A 21326-nucleotide genomic window follows, 5' to 3' on the forward strand; every position below is an offset into this window, starting at 1 on the left:
CGCTACTGCTAAGAGCGGACACTACAAATTATAGTGTCCGCTTATGCTGGCAACGGACGCTGCCCGCAATTTGTAAATTTTGGGGACCGTGCCATGTATGTATGGCATGGTCCCATGATATTTTTTTTCTTGTGATTCTTTTATTTATTTATTTTTTGGTATGCAATTTGTAAATATTGATTTATATTTATTATTTTTGTTAATTTTTTTCTCAAACTCATTAGATCAATTCATAAATTAAATAATCTCAAAAAAATAATGATTTATATTTATTATTTTTGTTAATTTTTTCTCAAAAAAATCTCATTTGTTATTTAATTTATGAATTGATCATCAACTAAATTTTTTTATTTTATTAAGAAGACAAAAATCTAATATAATTTTTTTAAAAATGTTATAATTAAAAAATACCAAAAAGGAAAAACTAAAAATAATTATTATATCTTGAATATATTCTAAATCAAATGCATGCATTGTCAAATGTCAATTATAGTTCAACAAATATATTTTGTTGATCAAAAAATCAACTTATTTAATTAATCTCAAATATTTTAGTAATTATCATTTTATCATTATATAAGTTATCATCGTTTTTATCAAATTCATTTTTAATATGTTTACAAAAAATTGGTCAAACTAATTATTTTTTTAAAAAATCAGTTAAAATGATTAAATAAAAAAAATGATTTGTATGGTTTTAGTTATATTTACAGATATATTTTGTAACCAATTTTTGTTCATAGAATTGAAGGACCTATATCGACTCCACATACACAAACGAATTAAAATAATCTGGTAGGCGCATTAATCAATTTTTAATTAAAATCAAATTTATATTAAAAAATATAATATGATTTTAAATTTAAATTTTATATAGAAAATATTTGTTTAGTTTAACCAATTTTTTTATATAAATATAACTGAATGAATAACTTTTTAAATTAGTTTACAATTTTTTTTGTAAATATAACTTAAACCAAAAAAATTATTTTTTATTATTTAATTATTTTAACTGATTCTTTTAAAAAAAAATTAGTTTAACCAATTTTTTGTAAAGATATTAAAAATAAATTTGATAAAAAAATCAGCGTATTTAATTATCAGATATTTTAGTAATCATATTTCCATCATTATATAATTTATCATCGATTGAATGTCACAATAAAAGTTTATCAACAAAATATTTTTTTTGAACTATAATTGACATTTGACAATGCATGCATTTGATTTAGAATATATTCAAGATATAATAACTATTTTTATTTTTTTATATAAATTATAGTTATAACATTTAAAAAAATTATATTAGATTTTTGTCTTCTTAATAAAATAAAAAATTTAGTTGATGATCAATTCATAAATTAAATAACAAATTAGATTTTTTTGGAAAAAATTAACGAAAACAATAAATATAAATCATTATTTATAAATTATTTGAAAAAAAAAAGAACCCAATACATCCATGACACGGTCCCCAAAATTTACAAATTGCTAGCAGCGAACACTGCAATTTTGGACTCTGCCAGCATAATCGGACACTGCAATTTAAAATATTGCAGTGTCCGCTCTTACCAGTAGCGTTTTATAGTATACAGATCACCTCATTTTTAAAATTTAATTTAATTTTTAAATTAATTTAAAAAAAACCCCATTTGCTTCATTATCAATTATCATGCATTGTTTGGGCTGTGGGCTACGTTTGTTTCGGCGATAGTTAGCTTAATCGTAACAAGGCCCATTTTTATTTGGGCCATTTAGTATATGAGTACACACACATAATATCATGTAATTGGCGATAGTTAGCTTAATAGTAACAAGGCCCGTTGTTATTTGGGCCATTTAGTATATGAGTACAAACACATAATATCATGTAATTGTAATCCGCATACATACATACATGCATACATACATACATACCAGTATATATGTGTTAAATTTGTTAAAAAAATAAAAACAATTTATTTACAGTTTCTTATTTTTTTTCATTTTTTTATGATTTCCTAATAAATATTTCAAAAAATATAAATAAATCAATATCTTTCTAAATATTATAAACGTTGAATTTGTTCTCGATATATTCTACACAAATTCATTGATCGTGATGATTGATTAATCTAGTTCAAATTAAATAGAATGATACTAAATATATAATCAATATCGTGTACAACGATATTTATAACAATTATATCGTGATATTTTGCTATTATATCGTATTTTTGGCATTATATCGTGAAATTTTGTATTCAATATATTATGAGATTTTATGAATAAAATATTTATATTGATTATTTTATTAAAATATGTTGTACAAATTTGGTTGTACATATAGCATTATCCAATTAAATATCATCGTCCATTATGTACGATATTTGTATTTGTAGTTTTCTTTTCAATTTCATATATGTATTCAACGATTGAACTACACATATACACAATGTTGTAAATGACGGGAGGCGTGGCGGGGCGGGGCGGTTAGTGACCGCCTATCGCCTTTTTTTTAGCAATTTTTAATAGACAATTATTTATAATCATGCAATGTAATTACAAATAGTCAAATTTTTGTGTAATATTTGTAATTAAATAATATTTATGCCTAAAAAACTTCATACAATAAATACAATCTAGACAAAGTGCAAATAAAAATATAAATGCAAATTAACAAAATAATTAAGGTGGTGGCAGATGGCGGCAGTGGCGGAGGGCGGATAGAGGTGGTTTGAGGCAGGTGGTGGCTGATGGTGGAGGACATTTTTTTTAAACCAAAATTAAATACAAAAGAGAGTGAAAGTTGTTTTTATTATATCTAAGTTTTTTAAAATTGATTGACTTTGACTGGTTTTTAAAATTATTTGACTTTGATAGTTGATTGGAATTTTAAAATTATTGACCGTCTCGACCGCTTTCTTGCTCGCCTCCGCCGCTTCAACTTCCTGCTCACTACAAACCAGTTATCTAGTTTCCCTTTTTTTGCTCTACCACTGAGCTACTGAGGAACAACGGGAGCCTCCGCCGCCGGATGGCCTCGGACCGCTTGCAGAGACCGCCTTAGGCTAAGGCAGGGCGGTCGAAGGCCGCCTAGCGGTGTCTAGGTGGTCGTCTCAACTGCCATTTAGAACACTGCATACACACCTATTTTAATTCTAATAATATGATATTGAGGTGATACAGGAAAAGATTGTTTGGTACTATATATTAAGCAAAATTTGTTTGGTACATTTAATTGTGAAATTATTAAAGATTTTCAATGTATGAAATTTGGGAATGTATTATCGTAAAATTATATGAATTTAATTTATAACTTTTATTATACATATAAACAAATTGTTTAATATGTCCTCGATCTTGTTTGAAAATTTTGTGTACGCCATAATTATTTATCAATACCTTTTCGAACGATAATGTAGTACAAGATTTTGTTCGGTGAGGTTTACATAAATAACTTGATTTGCAGTTAATCCCATCATTGAAAAGCAACATATATAGGTTTCGTCGTCAAATAAATAAAATAAAATCATGTTATGACATTACTCTATGGCAAAAACATTTATCATAAATAAAATGATAATACTTTTCGAATATGTTTTATAAATTAGTAGGTCCTCTCGAAGTCTCACGAATCTATATCAAAGAAGTTTTGTGTATTTTAACTGGACGAATATAATAATGTGCTCAATCATATCTCTAAGTTGACATTGTGAGGCTGAAACATATAGAGCAAGTTGATCTCAATCAAACCAACAATTTGTTGGGTTGGTTATTAATCGGTATTTTATATAATAGGGTTTTCTCATTTATTTGCATCGATTTCATCAATATAATTTTCAAAAAATTAGAAAGTAGAAAATCATAGCATCCGATTTCGTAGGTTAAAACACGAGACGATGGGATGTATATTATATATTATATTTCATACAGATTTATAACTTCTTTTATAGAATTAGATCTCTAATTAACCATTGTGTTTTTTTAAAAAATAAAAATAAAAATTCTTGTGTTTTTACATATTAATTAAACTTAAAGTCCTTGTTGGGATGTATATATATTATATATAATAAAGATTTATATCTTCTTTTATAGAATTTGATCTCTAATCGCTTTGGTTTGACCTGTACTTGCGTCAAATTAATTTAATTTACGTGTGTTATAACCTTACTTTTAATTGAATATCCAAAATGTTTTTACTATTATTAATCAAAATAAAATATAAATATATTATATAATATTATATAACGCGTGTGTTTTATTTGCTAGTGTATACGTCGTTTCGATCCTCAATAGTCAACTAATTGTATGGGGCGTTGTGGACAACAACCGATAATAATTGCCTTGAGAAAACGTGACAAAAACAAACATTAACTATGTAATATTCTTCCCACACTCTTGACCCTTTGTTTGTTTGAACAATATTCAAGTCACCTCAATTATTTTGATTTCGAAATCTTTTGCCTCCATCATCATGTGATAAAGGATAGAAATTTTTTAATATACATTGGGAGAGTAATTAGCATTAATCATCACAAAAATTTTTAGTTTACATATTAATACAAAAGCGCATCATATATATATAGTTCACTATTCAAATTTTGTAATCAAAGAGCTTATAAATTAGTATATATTTCATAATCAGTTGATGAAATCTCAATTTTTCATCCACAAGTCAACACGTTGAATCACTCAATCAAATAAATTTTTTATTTATAATTTTTATCTTATTTATGGTACTTAGAAATATGAGCCCCGATGAAAAGTTTCAATACAATAGAGTAATTGACGTAGATATACAAACTTTCTATTCGATAATAATTACGACAAATAAAAAGAAATCATTTTTATGCATTATTAATTAATAACAAATAACGTAGAACAAAAAAAAAAAAATTTATTTTACATGTTAATTCTCCTCTAAAATTAAAAACAAAACAGAACAAAACAAAAACACTATCTAAAACTAATAGTACAATATATTGATGTCGTGTTTTTACAAATCGAGCATAAAAACCTATGTCAAAGGTAATGCATGATTTTTTTTAATAACATTGGATGAAATTTGTATATTTCATCCAACGCTTTTTCCGCGTAAATATCCTGCTCACGTGGGCTAGCAACGAATATGGTAGTAGACTAATCTTCAGGATAATAATATAATTATTATTTTTGAGTTAGTTATTTATAAATTCAAGAAAACCGAAGCTGGCAAAATTATCCAGCTCCTTTGCGGTAAAGAGAAGTTGCGGAAATAGTGTTTTTATTTTTTAAAAAATATATACATATACAAGTTAATTAAAAATGTGAACCATTACGGAAATGTATAGTTACTTCAGCAATTGAAATCTGAAAAAGGTGAGCTATTTTTTCCTACTAATAATGTTCAAAGTAGTGCGGATTAAATATGCAGTGCGAGAAACAATAAAAATAAAAAGTTTTCTTTCCAAGTAGTGAGAATTAAATGTGATATTTGACTATTTGAGGTAAAAGCATGGAAAAACAGTCTATAACTCTTTGATTGAATTTGTTAAGCATATAAAAAGTGTGAAAAGACGATTTCCTGATATATATATATATATATATATATATATATATATATATATATATATATATATATATTTGTGTTTTAGTTTGAGTAATAAAACGTTTTTTTATTAAAAAAAATCTATAGGCATTGAAATAAACAATCTAATATAATTTATAAATACAAGGAAGCTAATTTTATAATAATTTTAAAAATATAGTACATGTAAATAATCAATATAATATAATTTATAATTAAACATTCAAACACACAAATTTAATTTAATCATAACTATATCATTAAATTTACAAATATTTGCATAAAATTGTCTTTTGTACGTTAAGTAATATATAACAGCATGGTTTGGTTTTGGTTTTTATTTTTTATGTGGAAATCCGCGACCGCTATCTTTGCGCTCTAGATAAACCCCGGATTGACTGCAGACTACGCTAGGATGGTTTGGTTTCATGAATGTCCACGACTTGCTCGCCATCTTCATTTGGCCGTGCAAGCCAAGTAGTCTCTTTCTCGGGCAAAACAATGAGTGGCAATCGAGTAGTAGACGAGGTGGATATTGCAGCGAGTGCGGCTTCTTCCCGCCGCTATTCCGACAACTTGCCGTATGTTCACAAGGTGGTCGCGCCGCCAAAGCAAAGCCTGCTCGAGGGGCTCACACATACGTTGAAGGAGACGTTCTTCCACGACGAGCCGCTTCGGCCTTTCAAGAACCAACCCAAGTCCAAGAAACTATTGCTCGGGCTACAATCTGTTTTCCCCATTCTTCAATGGGGCCGAAGCTACAATCTTTCCATGTTTAAAAGTGATCTTATTGCAGGCTTCACCATTGCAAGTCTCTGCATCCCTCAGGACATTGCGTATTCGAAACTTGCTAATCTGGATCCGCAATATGGGCTGTGTGAGTGGCGTTCGTGTGATTGATATATAGGCACCTTTTGTTTTTTGTTTTTTTAAGAATGCATGAAGAGTACTTTTGAATGAAATTGCAGATACTAGTTTCGTTCCTCCCCTGATTTATGCTTTCATGGGTAGCTCGAGAGAGATTGCCATCGGGCCGGTAGCAGTGGTGTCTATCTTGCTTGGAAGTCTGCTTCAGAATGAGATTGATCCCAAAAACAAACTCGAGTATCGACGTCTTGCTTTTACGGCTACATTCTTTGCAGGAGTCACTCAGTTTGTACTCGGGTTTTTCCGGTATAAAGCATGAACAGCAGTCGTCGGCCACTTCGATCTTTTGGGCTCATGCTCACTCTCAAAAAACTAAATGTTGTGTTCATGTTTTTATATTCAGGCTGGGATTCTTGGTTGATTTCCTTTCTCATGCTGCCATAGTTGGATTCATGGCTGGCGCAGCCATTACGATCGGGCTTCAGCAGCTCAAAGGCTTGCTTGGTGTGAAGACCTTCACCAAAAAAACAGACATAGTCTCTGTGATGAGATCTGTGTGGAGTAATGTGCATCATGGGGTGAGACTTTGGTTCTTATTCGAAATAAGAATTATACTTTATTTACTGTCTTTGAAGCTTATTGTTTCTTCTTGTTAATTTTATAGTGGAACTGGGAGACGGTTGTGATAGGAGTTACGTTCTTGGCTTTCCTACTCCTAGCCAAATACATTGTGAGACTCAATTCAATCCCTTATGATTTAGCTTTTCGCAGACGGCAATTTCATCATATTACACCTTTCATCCTAATTTTGTCGAATGACTCGAATCAGGGGAAAAAGAAGAAGAAATTGTTTTGGATTTCTGCTATAGCTCCATTGCTTTCAGTCATCATCTCAACCTTCTTCGTTTACATCACTCGCGCAGACAAGAAAGGCGTTCAGATTGTAAGTATCCAATAGCAATAGATGTCAAACTAGTACGCTTTGTCACAATCGATCATTTGTTTCTGTACTTGTGTAGGTGCGTCACATTGAACAAGGCATAAATCCTTCATCTTTGCACGAAATATATTTCTCAGGAAGCTATCTCGGCAAAGGTTTTAAGATCGGTGTGGTCGCAGGGATGGTTGCGTTAACGGTAAGAAGAAAAGGCATAACATACTCGTTTTGAGTATCAAGATTTCATGAAGCTAAAATATTTTACGTTTCACAGGAAGCTGTGGCTATTGGTAGAACCTTTGCAGCATTGAAAGACTACCACTTAGATGGAAACAAAGAAATGGTCGCGCTTGGATCGATGAACATCATTGGCTCGATGACATCGTGCTACCTAGCCGCTGGTAGGTCTTTTGAAAACCTTTTCCCCCTACTCTTAGTTTGAAGTAAAGAACATATATAGACCAATTCCTTGGTCATGTGAACTTTTACCTCGAACCAACGAGCTTTTGATCTTCGGATTTCTTGGCAGGTGCCATCTCACGCTCTGCTGTGAACTACATGGCTGGATGCAAGACGCCTGTGTCGAACATAGTCATGTCTTGCATTGTTTTGCTGACTCTTTTTGTGATCACCCCACTTTTCAAGTACACGCCCAATGCCATTTTGTCCGCGATCATCATATCAGCTGTGGCGGGCTTGTTAGACCTTCGAGCCATGATTGTTATATGGAAGATCGACAAATTCGATTTTGTGGCTTGTATGGGAGCGTTCTTTGGGGTTGTTTTCGCCTCTGTTGAGATCGGTCTTCTGATCGCAGTAAGACACGCAACAATCCTAGCCTCTGTTTCTCTTGCATTCATATCTGATTATATAGTGTTTTTAACTTCTGTGGATGTAACAATATGCAGGTCGCTCTATCAGTTGCCAAGATTCTTCTCCAAGTTACAAGGCCTCAAACTGTGGTTCTTGGCAAGATCCCGAGAACTTCGGTTTACCGGAACATTCAACAATATCCAGAAGCCACCAAAATTCCTGGACTTGTGATTGTGAGAGTTGATTCTGCAATCTATTTTTCAAACGCCAATTACATTAGGGAGAGGTATAGATGAATTAATCCTAACCTTTTTATTCTTCAGCTGTGGGATTTGATGAACTAATATACAAATGAATATACACAATTATTTTTACAGGATACTGAGATTGCTGCATGATGAAGAGGAGGATCAACTTAAAGACAGCAGCCAGCCTAAAATTCAGTATTTGATAATTGAAATGTCACGTAAGGACTTGTCTGCTTTATTCATAATTAAATTTGAGGCCATCGGTTCGGTTTGATTTCAAGTTCACACCTCATGAAGTTTGAATATATAATTGCGACCGCATCGTGTTGTGTTGCAGCTGTGACTGATATCGACACCAGCGGCATTGGTTCCTTGGTAGATCTGCACAAACATCTACAAAAGAAAAATATACAGGTATATATATATACATATTTGCTGACATGCATGTAGTACTGTTTCAATATAAATTAAGATATTGTTTGCAATCTTTAAAAATAATTGATTATGAAGATTCAAGAATTCCATTTTCATGCTACAGGTTGTTTTAGCGAATCCGGGGCAGGTGGTGCTCAATAAGCTCTACGCGTCTGATTTCACCAACTTGATCGGAGAAGACAAGATTTTCCTCACTGTAGTCGATGCCGTCACGACTCTGGCTCCCAAGACGGAGCCTTGATCAGTGGCTCGTTTTCGTCGCAAGTGGATCGATTCATGATTCAAGATTACCTAGCTACATCTCGAGACTAGCTAGCCATGTGATTATTGTGTTTTAATCTGCATGAAATAACTGTACATTTTCTTGTGTTTCTTATCACTTAATTATCAGCTTCATTGTTACGTGTAAGTTGAAGCTGCATGTTGTGTGAGTTCTCATGAAATATAACTTTATTTTCTCATATTTGTTCTTTCTATGCACACTAATTTTGCATAAAATGAGAAGAACGCCATTGTAAAAAAATTGAGTGCTAATCTAACAAATAAATCAATTACGTTATGGTTAAAACTAAAGAATAATAATATTATAATAATACACATAAAAATACATATATATATACGACTAATGGAATAGATAAATACACATATATACTGAATGAAAATCTTCTAATGATAAATGATAGTAAATTTAATATGATAAAATATGCGTAGAACATGGAAGATCCAATAAATAAAGTGAAAACTAAGATTTATGATTTTTATCTTTTAAAATTCTACAAAAATCCATTGTTCATTTGATTCCTTAATGCTATCCTATATATATATATTTTTTTTGATGTGGGAATCCGTAGCCACTACCCTTAGGTGCGCTTTGGGTAAACCCCCGAACTAACGCAATAAACTGCAAACAACGCTAGTCAGGTAAACCACACTGAGCAAACCCTGTGTGACAGGCTAGCTCAAGAAAGTGTTGGCAGGAAGAATCGAACTCCTGACCTCTGGCTAAAAGTTCACCTGCTCCACCAACTTGAACAATCCATTGGGGCATGCTATCCTATATTCTTATTCATGCAATATGTGGGCTGTGGGTGCGTTTCCTGGCTAAAGTTAAAAGGCCCAATATTATATGGGCCGTGATATCGTGGGCCATATTTTCACAATAATGATGGCTCTTGTATGTATTCGATATGAATCAATATTAAATAATTAATAAATATAAAATAACAGTTGGATACCTTTTTTTAAAATTTAAAAATAAAAATTCTATAATAATTAGTGTGTGTGTACATATATATATGTCTTTCTCTCTTTGGGTGAATGTGTCATGTATGTAGATATAAAATATATAAATAAATAAATAAAGGTTAAATTTGTGTATATTCAATAAAATCATCGAGCTGGATATAAATATGATTAAGATATACATGACGGTTGATTATATAGTATAAAAAATGGATTATACATATTTTAATTCAATGAATATGATAATAATTAATCGACTCATTCATTTAATTCCTTGGTCGACATGGTGATCAGGCTGAACATTTATATTATCGATCTTAAACGATAAATTTAATTAATTTATTCGCAACTTAATTAGCAAATTGTAATTAACAGCGTGTGAAATCACTACGAATGGCCTGAATTTGGCGGGCAGAAATTCGGTATTGTGAGGCTGAACGTGTGAATTATTTATTCGCAACTTTTTAGAACTGCTTAGAAATTCACTTTGAATGGCCTTAATTTTATCACAAAAACTCAACATCTCATCATTTAATTTTATGAGATAAATTTCATATTTGAGTCGATTTATAAAAAAAAAATATTATTTTTTTATGTCAATAATAACGTTGTTCACGAAAAGTATAGATTGAATCAACCCGTCTCACGATATAAGTCCATGAGAAAGTCTCACATGAAACATACCCGTGAAATGTGTGTGATTTTATTCAACTTTGTGATAATTGGACAATCCATCACTCAGAGCTACCTTTCTTGACCAACTAAATGGATGAAGCAAAAGGGTTTTGTGGTTGGCATATTGAGCCATTAGACACTGAGTATTTTTGAGGATTTAACAAATCATAGGTGAAAAGTGTTAGGAATATCGGATTGACTCCTCTCGTTTTGTCGTATAAAATAGATAGGTTATGTTGACCATTTCTTCACCCATAAATCAAATGATGGCTCACCTCCAACTTGTCAAATTATACGTAAGCCCGTAGGGTTACCCCGTCCCACCATCTAAAATAGATGAGTTGACTTGATGTTTTCTCAGTCTGTCTAATGATTAAATTGCAACGAATTGTAGATCGACCTGCATATCGCTAGCATATTTTGACACTTCTAGCTAGCTAAAACTAAGGCTCTAGCATTTGTCAATTATTACATATGCATACTTATTAACATTCATTTTTTAAAACTTTTAAATATTTCTCGATATTTTCTCGAGTCGAGCTCAAAGTGATCTCATAAAACACCACTCGAGCTGGTCTATAGCACCCTATATATAATCTTTTTTTTTTTTTTTTTTGGAAAAACCCTATATATACTTAGGCATGCACTACGTTACATCAAATGAATGCATGCGTGTTTGGAAGAAAAAGAATCCATGCTTACATATATCGTAACAACTTTCCCTTTTTTTCTATCTTGATTTAAACCAAGTCAACTCAAGCAATGGACCAACCATTTTTTTTTTTTAATAATTATTCTTTTTAGCCTGTTTTTTTATCCAATTATATTTTTTAGACGAAGACTTTAATTAATTAGCTCCCCTTTTCTAGAAACCAATGTAAGGTCCACATTAACGCCATCTCGAATTGAATTTCAAGAAAGAATTAAGAAGCAAAAAAATCAAACTTGGTATTATGATTTATTCGTAGGTAGGTTGGTTTTTATCAAATTGCATTCTCTAGTCGTCTAATGGTGTGTGCAAAATCAATGTTCGATAACTCCAAATGAATTATATATTCCGATCCAAGTGCTTTTTGACCAAATTTGGCTTCCCTTTTTTTTTAGAGTATGAATGCAATTTGAATCGAAGAACTTGCATGTATATCGTAAATCAATTTTAAAACACAAGCAAGCTGTACCCTTGTTCGTATGTATTTATGGCTTCAACAACTTGTGTTGCTGATTGCTATTTATGTATAAAACAAATATTGAGAATAATGTATGCTTAAACACCCTTTTGTACTTTGTCATTGTGTTGTGGTAGCGACTTCGTGGATAAAATATAATTACACGATTGCGAAGTAGATTCATTATTCAGGCATAAACATTATTAGTAAAAATTGACATATTGAATGTGTTTCTAAATTAATAAAATTTAACATTGGAAAACGAATTATTATTCTTAACAATAAGAAAATAACATACACAGAAAGTGTAGCTAATTTGAGCATGGGAGTATGTATATGATATTATCCCCCTTTCTGTAAGTTAGAGTCCACTTGACTAAATTTATCTTAAATAAAACTTGTAAACTGTTTTAATATTTTGTATGATTTTACATCTTATTCTAAAGCTGAATCGATACATTATTTGGAATTATCAGAAGATTTTAATATCTTGTTTGATACATAGAATAAGACATTTTCATGTACATATTTGTATATTTTGGTTATTCTGTAAAAAAGTTTAAATTTTTTTAAAAAAGTTTGGCATGTTCTTATTCTTTAGGGAAAATTGATTTTTTGGTCTTGTATGTTTGTCGCTTTACAATTTAAGTATTTTATATTTTCAGATTTCAGTTTTAGTCCTTTAACTTTAATATTTTTGCAATTTTAGTCCTTTTTCCGACGTGGCACTGATGTGACACCAATTCAGTGCTGATGTGGAGCTGATGTGTACAGTGCCACGTAAGCATTTTTGAATAAAAAGGACCGAAATTGCCAAAAATTAGAACATGCAGGACTAAAACTGAAATATAAAAACATAAAAGACCAAAATCGCAAAGTGACAAACATATAGGACTAAATTTGCAATTTTTTCTATTATTCTTTATTTTGTAAACCCTAGCATATATATCTCAGCAGCTTATTTTTTTTAATATTATAGTATCATTTATCAAAAAATTAAACAAAATATATGTATTTTTTTTAAGTTGGAAGATGAGTTTATTACAATTAAATTGCGACCCGAAACTTCGTTCCAAAATTAAAATCTTGATATAATTAGATGGAGCATTAGCCATCGAAGAAAATAAACAAATATTTTGAATATGTCTAGTAGGTTATTAAAATTCAAAAATCTCATTACACTTTAGATTCTAGATTACAAACATTATTTTGGATTTGCAGCTTTTTTAAGTCAAAAGTTATTGAAAAAAACAACCATTTGTGTTTCTGATATAATTGTAGATGGAATATTGATCTGATTTTTCTAAAACTCTTTGTCAAGTGTTGAATTTAAGTTGTAAAGAAATCACTAAGATTTCTTACTTCAAAGTGTAAAGAGATCGAATTTTCAATCAAATAATAATAATAATAAAAACAGTGTAATAAAGAAATAAAAGAGTCATTGCACACGAAATTTGGTACCACGCACTTTTTTGTGGTCATATCCAAATGTTGACTGATTCAATATATATAATAAAAACAAAGTTGAAAGAACTTTCACCTTTTAACATATTCAATGGCTTCTATTAAACCCCAAAAACTTTAATTCACTTTTCCCAAGAATCAAAACCACGTTTGGTTTTATCACCGACCATTTGTTTATGTTAATTTGTAGAAAATAAAATAAACACTTTTTTTTTGTGTGATGCTAAAAAAATCAAACGTTAAAAGGTACGTTTATCTAGCTTCATATGATTAACAATAACAATCTGATTATATTAATTTGATCACAATTTTATAAATTTATTATTTGTCGTACATCAATCAAATTATTAATTATTCTTCACATACCAATCAAATCATTTAATTAAAACTAGGTGTGATTTTTCGGTATACCTAACTACAAATATTGATATGAAAAAAATTAAAAACGATATCGATAATAAAATTTCGAAACTTTGGTACGAAAAAAATTCATATTGATCGGTATATCGAAAAAATATCTGTATATCGAAAAAATTTCGGTACGGTATGCCAAAATTCCGGTATTTCGGTACGGTATGCCAGTCCTAATTAAAACTACAATAGTATGATTTGTAATTTTATAATTAAATTAATTAATTATTGAAAATGACAAAATTATAATTTATCATCTTATCTCAAATTTAATCTATGGACCAAATATATTATTATTTATTACATCACAAAAAATCACATCATGAGACGGTCTCTCGGGTTAATTAATTTGTGAACACGAATATTTTATTTGACTCCATATATGAAAAAAAATATTTTTCATTGTTGATATAATTTTAGTCAATGATATAATGTAAATGTTTGCATTACTAACGGGACTTGAACGTTGAGTACTCGAAACTTGCTTATCTCGAGCAGAGAAATTATAATTTTTTTTAAATCTATCTAATAAATTAAGAAACTCACCTAGAAATCGAATTCAAAACCAGTTTATCTCAGGACCTCGGTCTTAGTCATCGATCTAAGGCCTCCTCGTTATTAAAAAAACATTGTATTCAATAAAATTTCACATCCTACTCCAATATTTCAATTAATAATCATTAATCACAATATTATTTATCTATACAAACTTAACTAAACTGGACGAGACAAATCATGATATTTACAAATATAGTGTCGGATGTATCTTATATTCTATGATTTATTACTTATCCATATTGACACACAGTCATCATGTAATTAATGTAAACAATACATAATTCGTCATTAAATTCCTTTAATAATTTGTATTATTCTCAGACATTATGAGTCAACCATGGCGGATGGAGAGAGGATATACGACGAGCAGAAATGTTTTTTTTTTTTTATAAAGAAAATAGAATCGATAAATATTAATTTACGTCATTACGTGTATCGGTGTATTTTATTATATAATATAGAATATAGAAAATAAATAAATTTAAAGTTTTCTCATTTTCTGCAATTCGTTTCCTTTATAGTCAACTCATTATATTTGCATGGGCCACAAACGATGTAATTTGCTTGAGAAAAGGTAGCAAAACAAACATTAAATATCAAATTCATGATGACCAAAATTCGATAGAAATGGTGTTAAAAAGAAATTGATAACAGCTATCGTAATAAATTTAACCGTTAATAGATCAATGAAAATATTGATATTTTGAGTGTATATTAATATATAAAATCGCATCATATATAAAAGTTTACTATTTAAAATTATATTAAAGTGTAGATTATATTTTTTTTCATGATCAAATTAAATGTATGAAATCCCAAGTTAATTTCTTCCACAAGTCAACATGTTGAATTTTCTTACATTATCACTATACTATTTAATGCATTCACACGGATTGTCATTTATTCCATAAACCTTTACTGAAAGATGTTCTTGTCGATAAAATATCAACAAAGATTTTTTCCAAGTAATTTCACCACAATCATCCTATTTTTTTCGTCTAAATTATTGTTATTTAACTCTTAATCACGTATGTTTCCATTTTTGACAATTTTTTAAACATCGTATTGACTATTAATATCACATCATTGTTAATAATTTTAGAAAAAAACAAAGACAATCGATAAAGAACCAAATTGAAAACATCGTTGGCTAAAACCACAAACAACAAACATAGAAAGCCAAAAGCGTAATTTTATTTTCCAATTGATTAAAAATATAGAAAGAAGACAAATAGTAAAAGATTTTTTTTTAATTATAAAAAAAGTGGCTATTTTTGCCTTCTTCTTCATGGACTTTGAAAGACTTGCAGGCGCCACATTAATATCGAAGGATTTTAATTAATAATAATAATAAATATTTGTCTCATTTTTACACTTGGAAACGTGTTTGCATTCAACGCCTTTTCCGCTTAAATATCCCACACACGTTCTTCTCCGATTCACGTTGGCTTGCGGCAAATATGGTCGTGGGCTAATCTCCCGGGTACTAAATATATATATATATATATATATATATATAAATTCAAGAAATCGAACGCTGGCAAATTCATCGAGCTACGCACAGATTCATTGAACCTGGACGTGATCTCGGTAATCAGATTACTTATTTTTTTTCTGTTTCTTGAAATTTTCTGGGTTCAATCTGCAGAATGCAGACACGTACGAGGGGCAAGAAATCATTATCACGTCTTAGATAATGAGTTTAAATTTTTTTTTTTTGTTATATAAATTTTCCTGGGCGGTAATTACTGTTAATTACTGTGGCTATTTTTTGTCGGAGTTTCTAAATTTCGTTTTTTGCGTTGAATTTTTGCTGGTCGGAAGAGATGGCGTTCCATGCATATTTGCGTAGCTTTACGTTGAGAAAAGAAGTTGCAGAAAGAGTTAAAAAAAATTTAAAAAGTTGAACTTTTCAAAATTGCACTTTATTTAGCCATTGAAAAGTGAAAAAGGTGCAATTTTTTTTTTTGGGTATTCTGATTTTGATTTTTATAATTGATTAAGATAGAAAAAAGTGAGCATTTGTGATTAATCAATTATGCCTTTTCTTTGGGTGTTTGATATTGTTTCCATTGAGCGAACCCAGAATCATAACTTTCATGACATGAGAGGAGGCGAATTTTGGGCGAAATTGCGAATTTGGTTGCGGAGCCATTTTTAGTTTTTTATTTTGTATAGATCACCATTTCTAAGTTATTAGATCATCAGACAAAAAGAAAAGGTGTATATATATACACACACACATATACAGCTACGAAAAAGCTGGTTGTTTTCAATTTGAATGGCCATTCAAAAATGAGAAGGGCCGTTTGTGGCTGGCTGAGTGCTTGGCGAACAGAAAATGTTCTTAGTCAAATTTAAGCCACGGCAAGAGGATATTAGTCAGAGTTTAATAAATATACACTTCAGACTTTAAAACTTCGGCCATCCATTATTAAAAGTCAACTCTTTTGTAAATCATAAATTTAGGCTTATCACCCATAATCTTAAGCTAAAATAGTACTATTTTTCAATTATTAATGAATCGTGTTGGCATTCACTTGCGCTCGTATCTGAATGTAGTTTGAAAGGAGTCCAGATACGTTCCTTTCCGGGATCGCTTACCGTCCCTTTCCGGTTATTTTTTTTATAGAGTTGACATTGTTTCGGAGCTACCTATATAAGCGGGAGTTCCTTTGTTTATCCCTGTTCAAGTAATGCAATATCTGACAGCTCTTGTTCTTATTGCTCAGAGGTACAAAGCTTGTTGCATAATCTTGTCTTTTGTCGTGAGATATAATGACTGCTGATTTGATTTCTTGAATGCAGAAGATTTACTCGTCGTCCTTATTTGTGCATGCAGGTAGTCTCTTTCTTGGGCAACGATGAGTAGCAATCGAGTCGTAGATGGGGTGGATGTTGCCAGCGTGGCTTCTTCACGCCACGATAACTTTCCGTATGTTCACAAGGTGAGCGCACCGCCAAAGCAAAGCCTTATCAAGGAGTTCAAGCATACAGTTAAGGAGACGTTTTTCCACGATGAACCGCTTCGCCCTTTCAAGAATCAACCCAAGTCGAAAAAACTACTGCTGGGAATACAATCCATTTTCCCCATCCTTGAATGGGGACGACGCTATAAGATTTCTATGTTTAGAGGAGATCTTATTGCTGGGCTTACCATTGCAAGTCTGTGCATCCCTCAGGACATTGCGTACGCAAAACTTGCTAATCTGGATCCGCAATATGGGCTGTGTAAGTAGTGTTGTGATATCCTTTAAAGGAAGGCTTTTTAGTCAGTGCATGGAAAAATATGGTCATTTGATTGCCTGAAACTTTTGAATGAAATTGCAGATAGTAGTTTCGTTCCTCCCCTGATTTATGCTTGCATGGGTAGCTCGAGGGATATCGCCATCGGACCAGTAGCCGTGGTGTCTCTCTTGCTTGGAAGTATGCTTCAGAATGAGATTGATCCCAAAAACAAAGTCGAATATCTACGTCTTGCATATACAGCTACATTCTTTGCAGGAATCACTCAGTTTGTACTCGGTTTCTTCCGGTAAAAGCATGGAACAAAAGTCATTGGCCAGTTTCTTCCTTTTGATATTTTGGGCTCACCCTCAAAAAACTAAATGTTGTATATGTTCATGTTTTTATCCAGGCTTGGATTCTTGATTGATTTCCTTTCTCATGCTGCCATAGTTGGTTTCATGGCTGGGGCAGCCATCACCATCGGGCTTCAGCAGCTCAAAGGCTTGCTTGGTGTAAAGACCTTCACCAAAAAAACAGACATAGTTTCTGTGATGAGATCTGTGTGGAGTAATGTGCATCATGGGGTGAGGCATAGGTTCTAGTTGGAAATAAGGCTGGTATAATTTCAGTAGAATAAAGATGAATGAATCATTTATCATCTTCTTGTTTAACAGTGGAACTGGGAGACTATTGTAATAGGAGTTTCATTCTTGGCATTCCTACTCCTTGCCAAATACATTGTGAGATTCAATCCTTTAATTTATGTTTTATCAAACTTCAAGTTCATAATTTCACAGTTTAATCCTAATTTTGCCAAATCAGGGAAAAAGGAAGAAGAAGTTGTTTTGGGTTTCTGCTATAGCTCCATTGCTTTCAGTTATCATTTCAACCTTCTTTGTTTATATCACTCGTGCAGACAAGAAAGGCGTTCAAATTGTAAGTATTCAATATATATAGATGTCAAACAATTTCGCTTGTTACCATCGATATAACTTTTTTAGTCCATATATATGAATAGGTGCGCCATATTGACCAAGGCCTAAATCCTTCTTCTGTACACAAAATATTTTTCTCGGGAACCTATCTTGGCAAAGGTTTCAAGATCGGTGTGGTTGCAGGAATGATAGCATTGACGGTAAGAGAAGAGGCAAATATAACATAAGCGTTTGAGTTATCAAAATTCATAAAGCTAAAAGATTTTACATCTCACAGGAAGCTGTGGCTATTGGTAGAACATTTGCAGCAATGAAAGATTACCACTTAGATGGAAACAAAGAAATGGTCGCATTGGGTTCGATGAACATCATTGGCTCGATGACATCGTGCTATGTAGCCACTGGTAGGTCTTTTAGAAACAAATTTTCCCTACTCTTAATTTGAATTAAAATGTTAGAAATGGAAGAATATTCTAAAATCATATCTGACAATGTTAATGCATCTTTGATTTGATTTGATTTGATTTTGAATTAAATTTTATATGATGTTTATTTGAGAACATGTATGTACCATATAAATAAATGACAATTGCAACATAAACAACATAGACCTTTCGTCATGAGATCTTCTACCTCAAGCCTATGAGTTTTTGATTTTCTGACTTCTTGACAGGTTCCTTCTCACGCTCTGCTGTGAACTACATGGCTGGAGTCAACACGGCCGTGTCGAACATAGTCATGTCTATTGTTGTTATGCTGACTCTATTGGTGATCACCCCACTTTTTAAGTACACACCCAATGCAATTTTAGCTGCCATTATCATATCAGCTGTGGTGGGCTTGATCGACCTCCAAGCCATGAAAGTTATATGGAAGATCGACAAATTTGATTTTGTGGCTTGTATGGGAGCATTCTTCGGGGTTGTTTTCGTATCCATTGAGATTGGTCTTCTGATTGCAGTAAGACACACAACCTATCCCTTGTTTTGTTTCAGTTATATCTGATAGTGGTTTAACTTCTAAGAATGCAACATACAGGTTGCTCTATCGTTTGCCAAGATTCTTCTCCAAGTTACGAGGCCTCGTACTGCTGTTCTTGGGAAGATCCCAAGAACTTCGGTTTACCGGAACGTTCAACAATATACGGAAGCCACCAAAATTCCCGGACTTCTGATTGTGAGAGTTGATTCTGCAATCTATTTTTCCAACGCAAATTACATTAGGGAGAGGTATAGACGAGTCTTAGTCTTTTTTATTGTGATCCCATCGTTGTAATTGTACCAATGTAATTCGATCACGCGGGATTTGAGGAGTACTAATGAAGACACACTTATTTTTACAGGATACTGAGATTGCTGACAGATGAAGAGGAGGAACAGCTTAAAGACAGCAGCCACCAAAAAATTCAGTATTTAATTATTGAATTGTCACGTAAGGACTTTTTTTCTTCATAAATTTGTGGGCGTCTGGTCTGTTTAATTACAAGTACACACCTGAAGTTTAAATAGTTACCCTTGACAAAATCTGATGCAAAATTGAACAATTGATGTTGATATAACTTATTCTTGGTTTTGATTCTCACCATGTCAATGCATATACTCTAAAATCTTTTTCTTTGTTTTCTTCCACAGCTGTAACTGATATCGACACCAGCGGCATTCATTCCTTGGAAGATCTGCACAAACATATGCAGAAGAAAGATATACAGGTGTGATATATAGTGTTTCATGAAAACTAACAAGGCACATGCATGAATTCTTGGCACCGTGCATGTCCCATATATCGGCTCCTCAAACACGTTGTATCAGAACACAACAGAAAAATTACTCTAAATATTCTGACAGTCAATGCAACAGTTATCTCCATTGATTCATTCCCATTTTCATGTAGATTGTTTTAGCAAATCCGGGGCAGGTGGTGTTGGACAAGCTCTATGCGTCTGGCTTCCCCAACTTGATTGGAGAAGACAAGATTTTCCTCACCGTTGTTGATGCTGTCACGACTCTGGCTCCTAAGATGGAGCCTTGAGTTGTTCGTTTTCATCAAACTTGGATCGTGGATAGTTTGATTTGCCGTTTGAGAAAAAGATACGAGAGTCTAAAAACGGAGAAGGGATCCGAAGGAGCCGCCGTGGCCTCACCTCATGTCCGGCTGTGACATTGGAGAAGCTCTCGAATCCCGTGTGACTGTTTTGTTTTACTTTGCTTGGTTCCAATGAAATAACTGCAGGTATATGTACATTTTCTTGTATTTCGATGTCCAAATGGGTTTTACTTTTATTGCTTTGTCTTCAATTTTTGTTGTGTATCAGTTGAGGCTTGAGTGTTTGTGTCATTTTCACTGGTTTGCTGTTGTTTTGTATTGAATTGTTGTAACTTTCATTTTCTCATTTATACAGTATACTTTGTTCGCCAATATTTGATTTATTTGCACTTCCCAGTATGCCATCGTTGGAAAATTACGTTAGACGACGTACAATTTTTATTTTTATTTATATAAATTATCTATATGTTTATTATAGTTTTTTGTATCGAAGAACCTAGGAGAATTACATTAGACACAAAAAATTTTCACACTCAGAAATAACAAAATATACGATTCAAAATATTGCATATACAAATTAAATAAAAAAAACACACAATGTGCATTAAATATATTTTTCCCCATATATATGCGTGAAACAGCTACAATTAAATTGAGTTATTTGCACCAAACACCCATGTAAAATATTAAAAATGCACATTTTTTTTCTGTGAAATTTTATTAGGCATCTTTAACCCTGACCTTTTAAAAAATTAG

General features: G+C 31.8%; 2 protein-coding genes across 4 annotated transcripts; both read left to right on the forward strand.

Annotated features, from left to right (window-relative positions):
- The first annotated feature begins 6049 nt into the window (after positions 1-6049).
- Positions 6050-9301, forward strand: LOC140880695 (sulfate transporter 1.3-like). The gene is made up of 12 exons (XM_073285353.1): positions 6050-6425; positions 6517-6721; positions 6819-6993; positions 7080-7145; positions 7245-7358; positions 7435-7551; positions 7627-7753; positions 7882-8168; positions 8261-8451; positions 8543-8631; positions 8751-8827; positions 8952-9301. The coding sequence occupies exons 1-12, from the start codon at positions 6050-6052 to the stop codon at positions 9087-9089; spliced, it is 1962 nt and encodes a 653-aa protein (XP_073141454.1). The 3' UTR covers positions 9090-9301.
- Positions 9302-15759: 6458 nt separating this feature from the next.
- LOC140885123 (sulfate transporter 1.3-like) lies at positions 15760-20942 on the forward strand. 3 transcript variants are annotated; one of them, XM_073292056.1, is made up of 14 exons: positions 15760-15954; positions 16927-17098; positions 17207-17595; positions 17695-17899; positions 18002-18176; positions 18267-18332; positions 18415-18528; positions 18611-18727; positions 18805-18931; positions 19201-19487; positions 19566-19756; positions 19870-19958; positions 20159-20235; positions 20418-20942. In XM_073292056.1, exons 3-14 carry the CDS (start codon positions 17229-17231, stop codon positions 20553-20555), a joined length of 1953 nt encoding a protein of 650 aa, XP_073148157.1. In that variant the 5' UTR covers positions 15760-15954; positions 16927-17098; positions 17207-17228; the 3' UTR covers positions 20556-20942. The 3 variants fall into 3 exon arrangements, with proteins under 3 accessions (XP_073148157.1, XP_073148156.1, XP_073148158.1); XM_073292055.1 differs by having other exon boundaries at positions 16997-17098; XM_073292057.1 differs by lacking the exon at positions 16927-17098.
- Positions 20943-21326: the final 384 nt, after the last annotated feature.

This window comes from Henckelia pumila, chromosome 2 (assembly GCF_033568475.1).
Source record: "Henckelia pumila isolate YLH828 chromosome 2, ASM3356847v2, whole genome shotgun sequence".
In the NCBI taxonomy this organism is placed as follows: Eukaryota; Viridiplantae; Streptophyta; class Magnoliopsida; order Lamiales; family Gesneriaceae; genus Henckelia; species Henckelia pumila.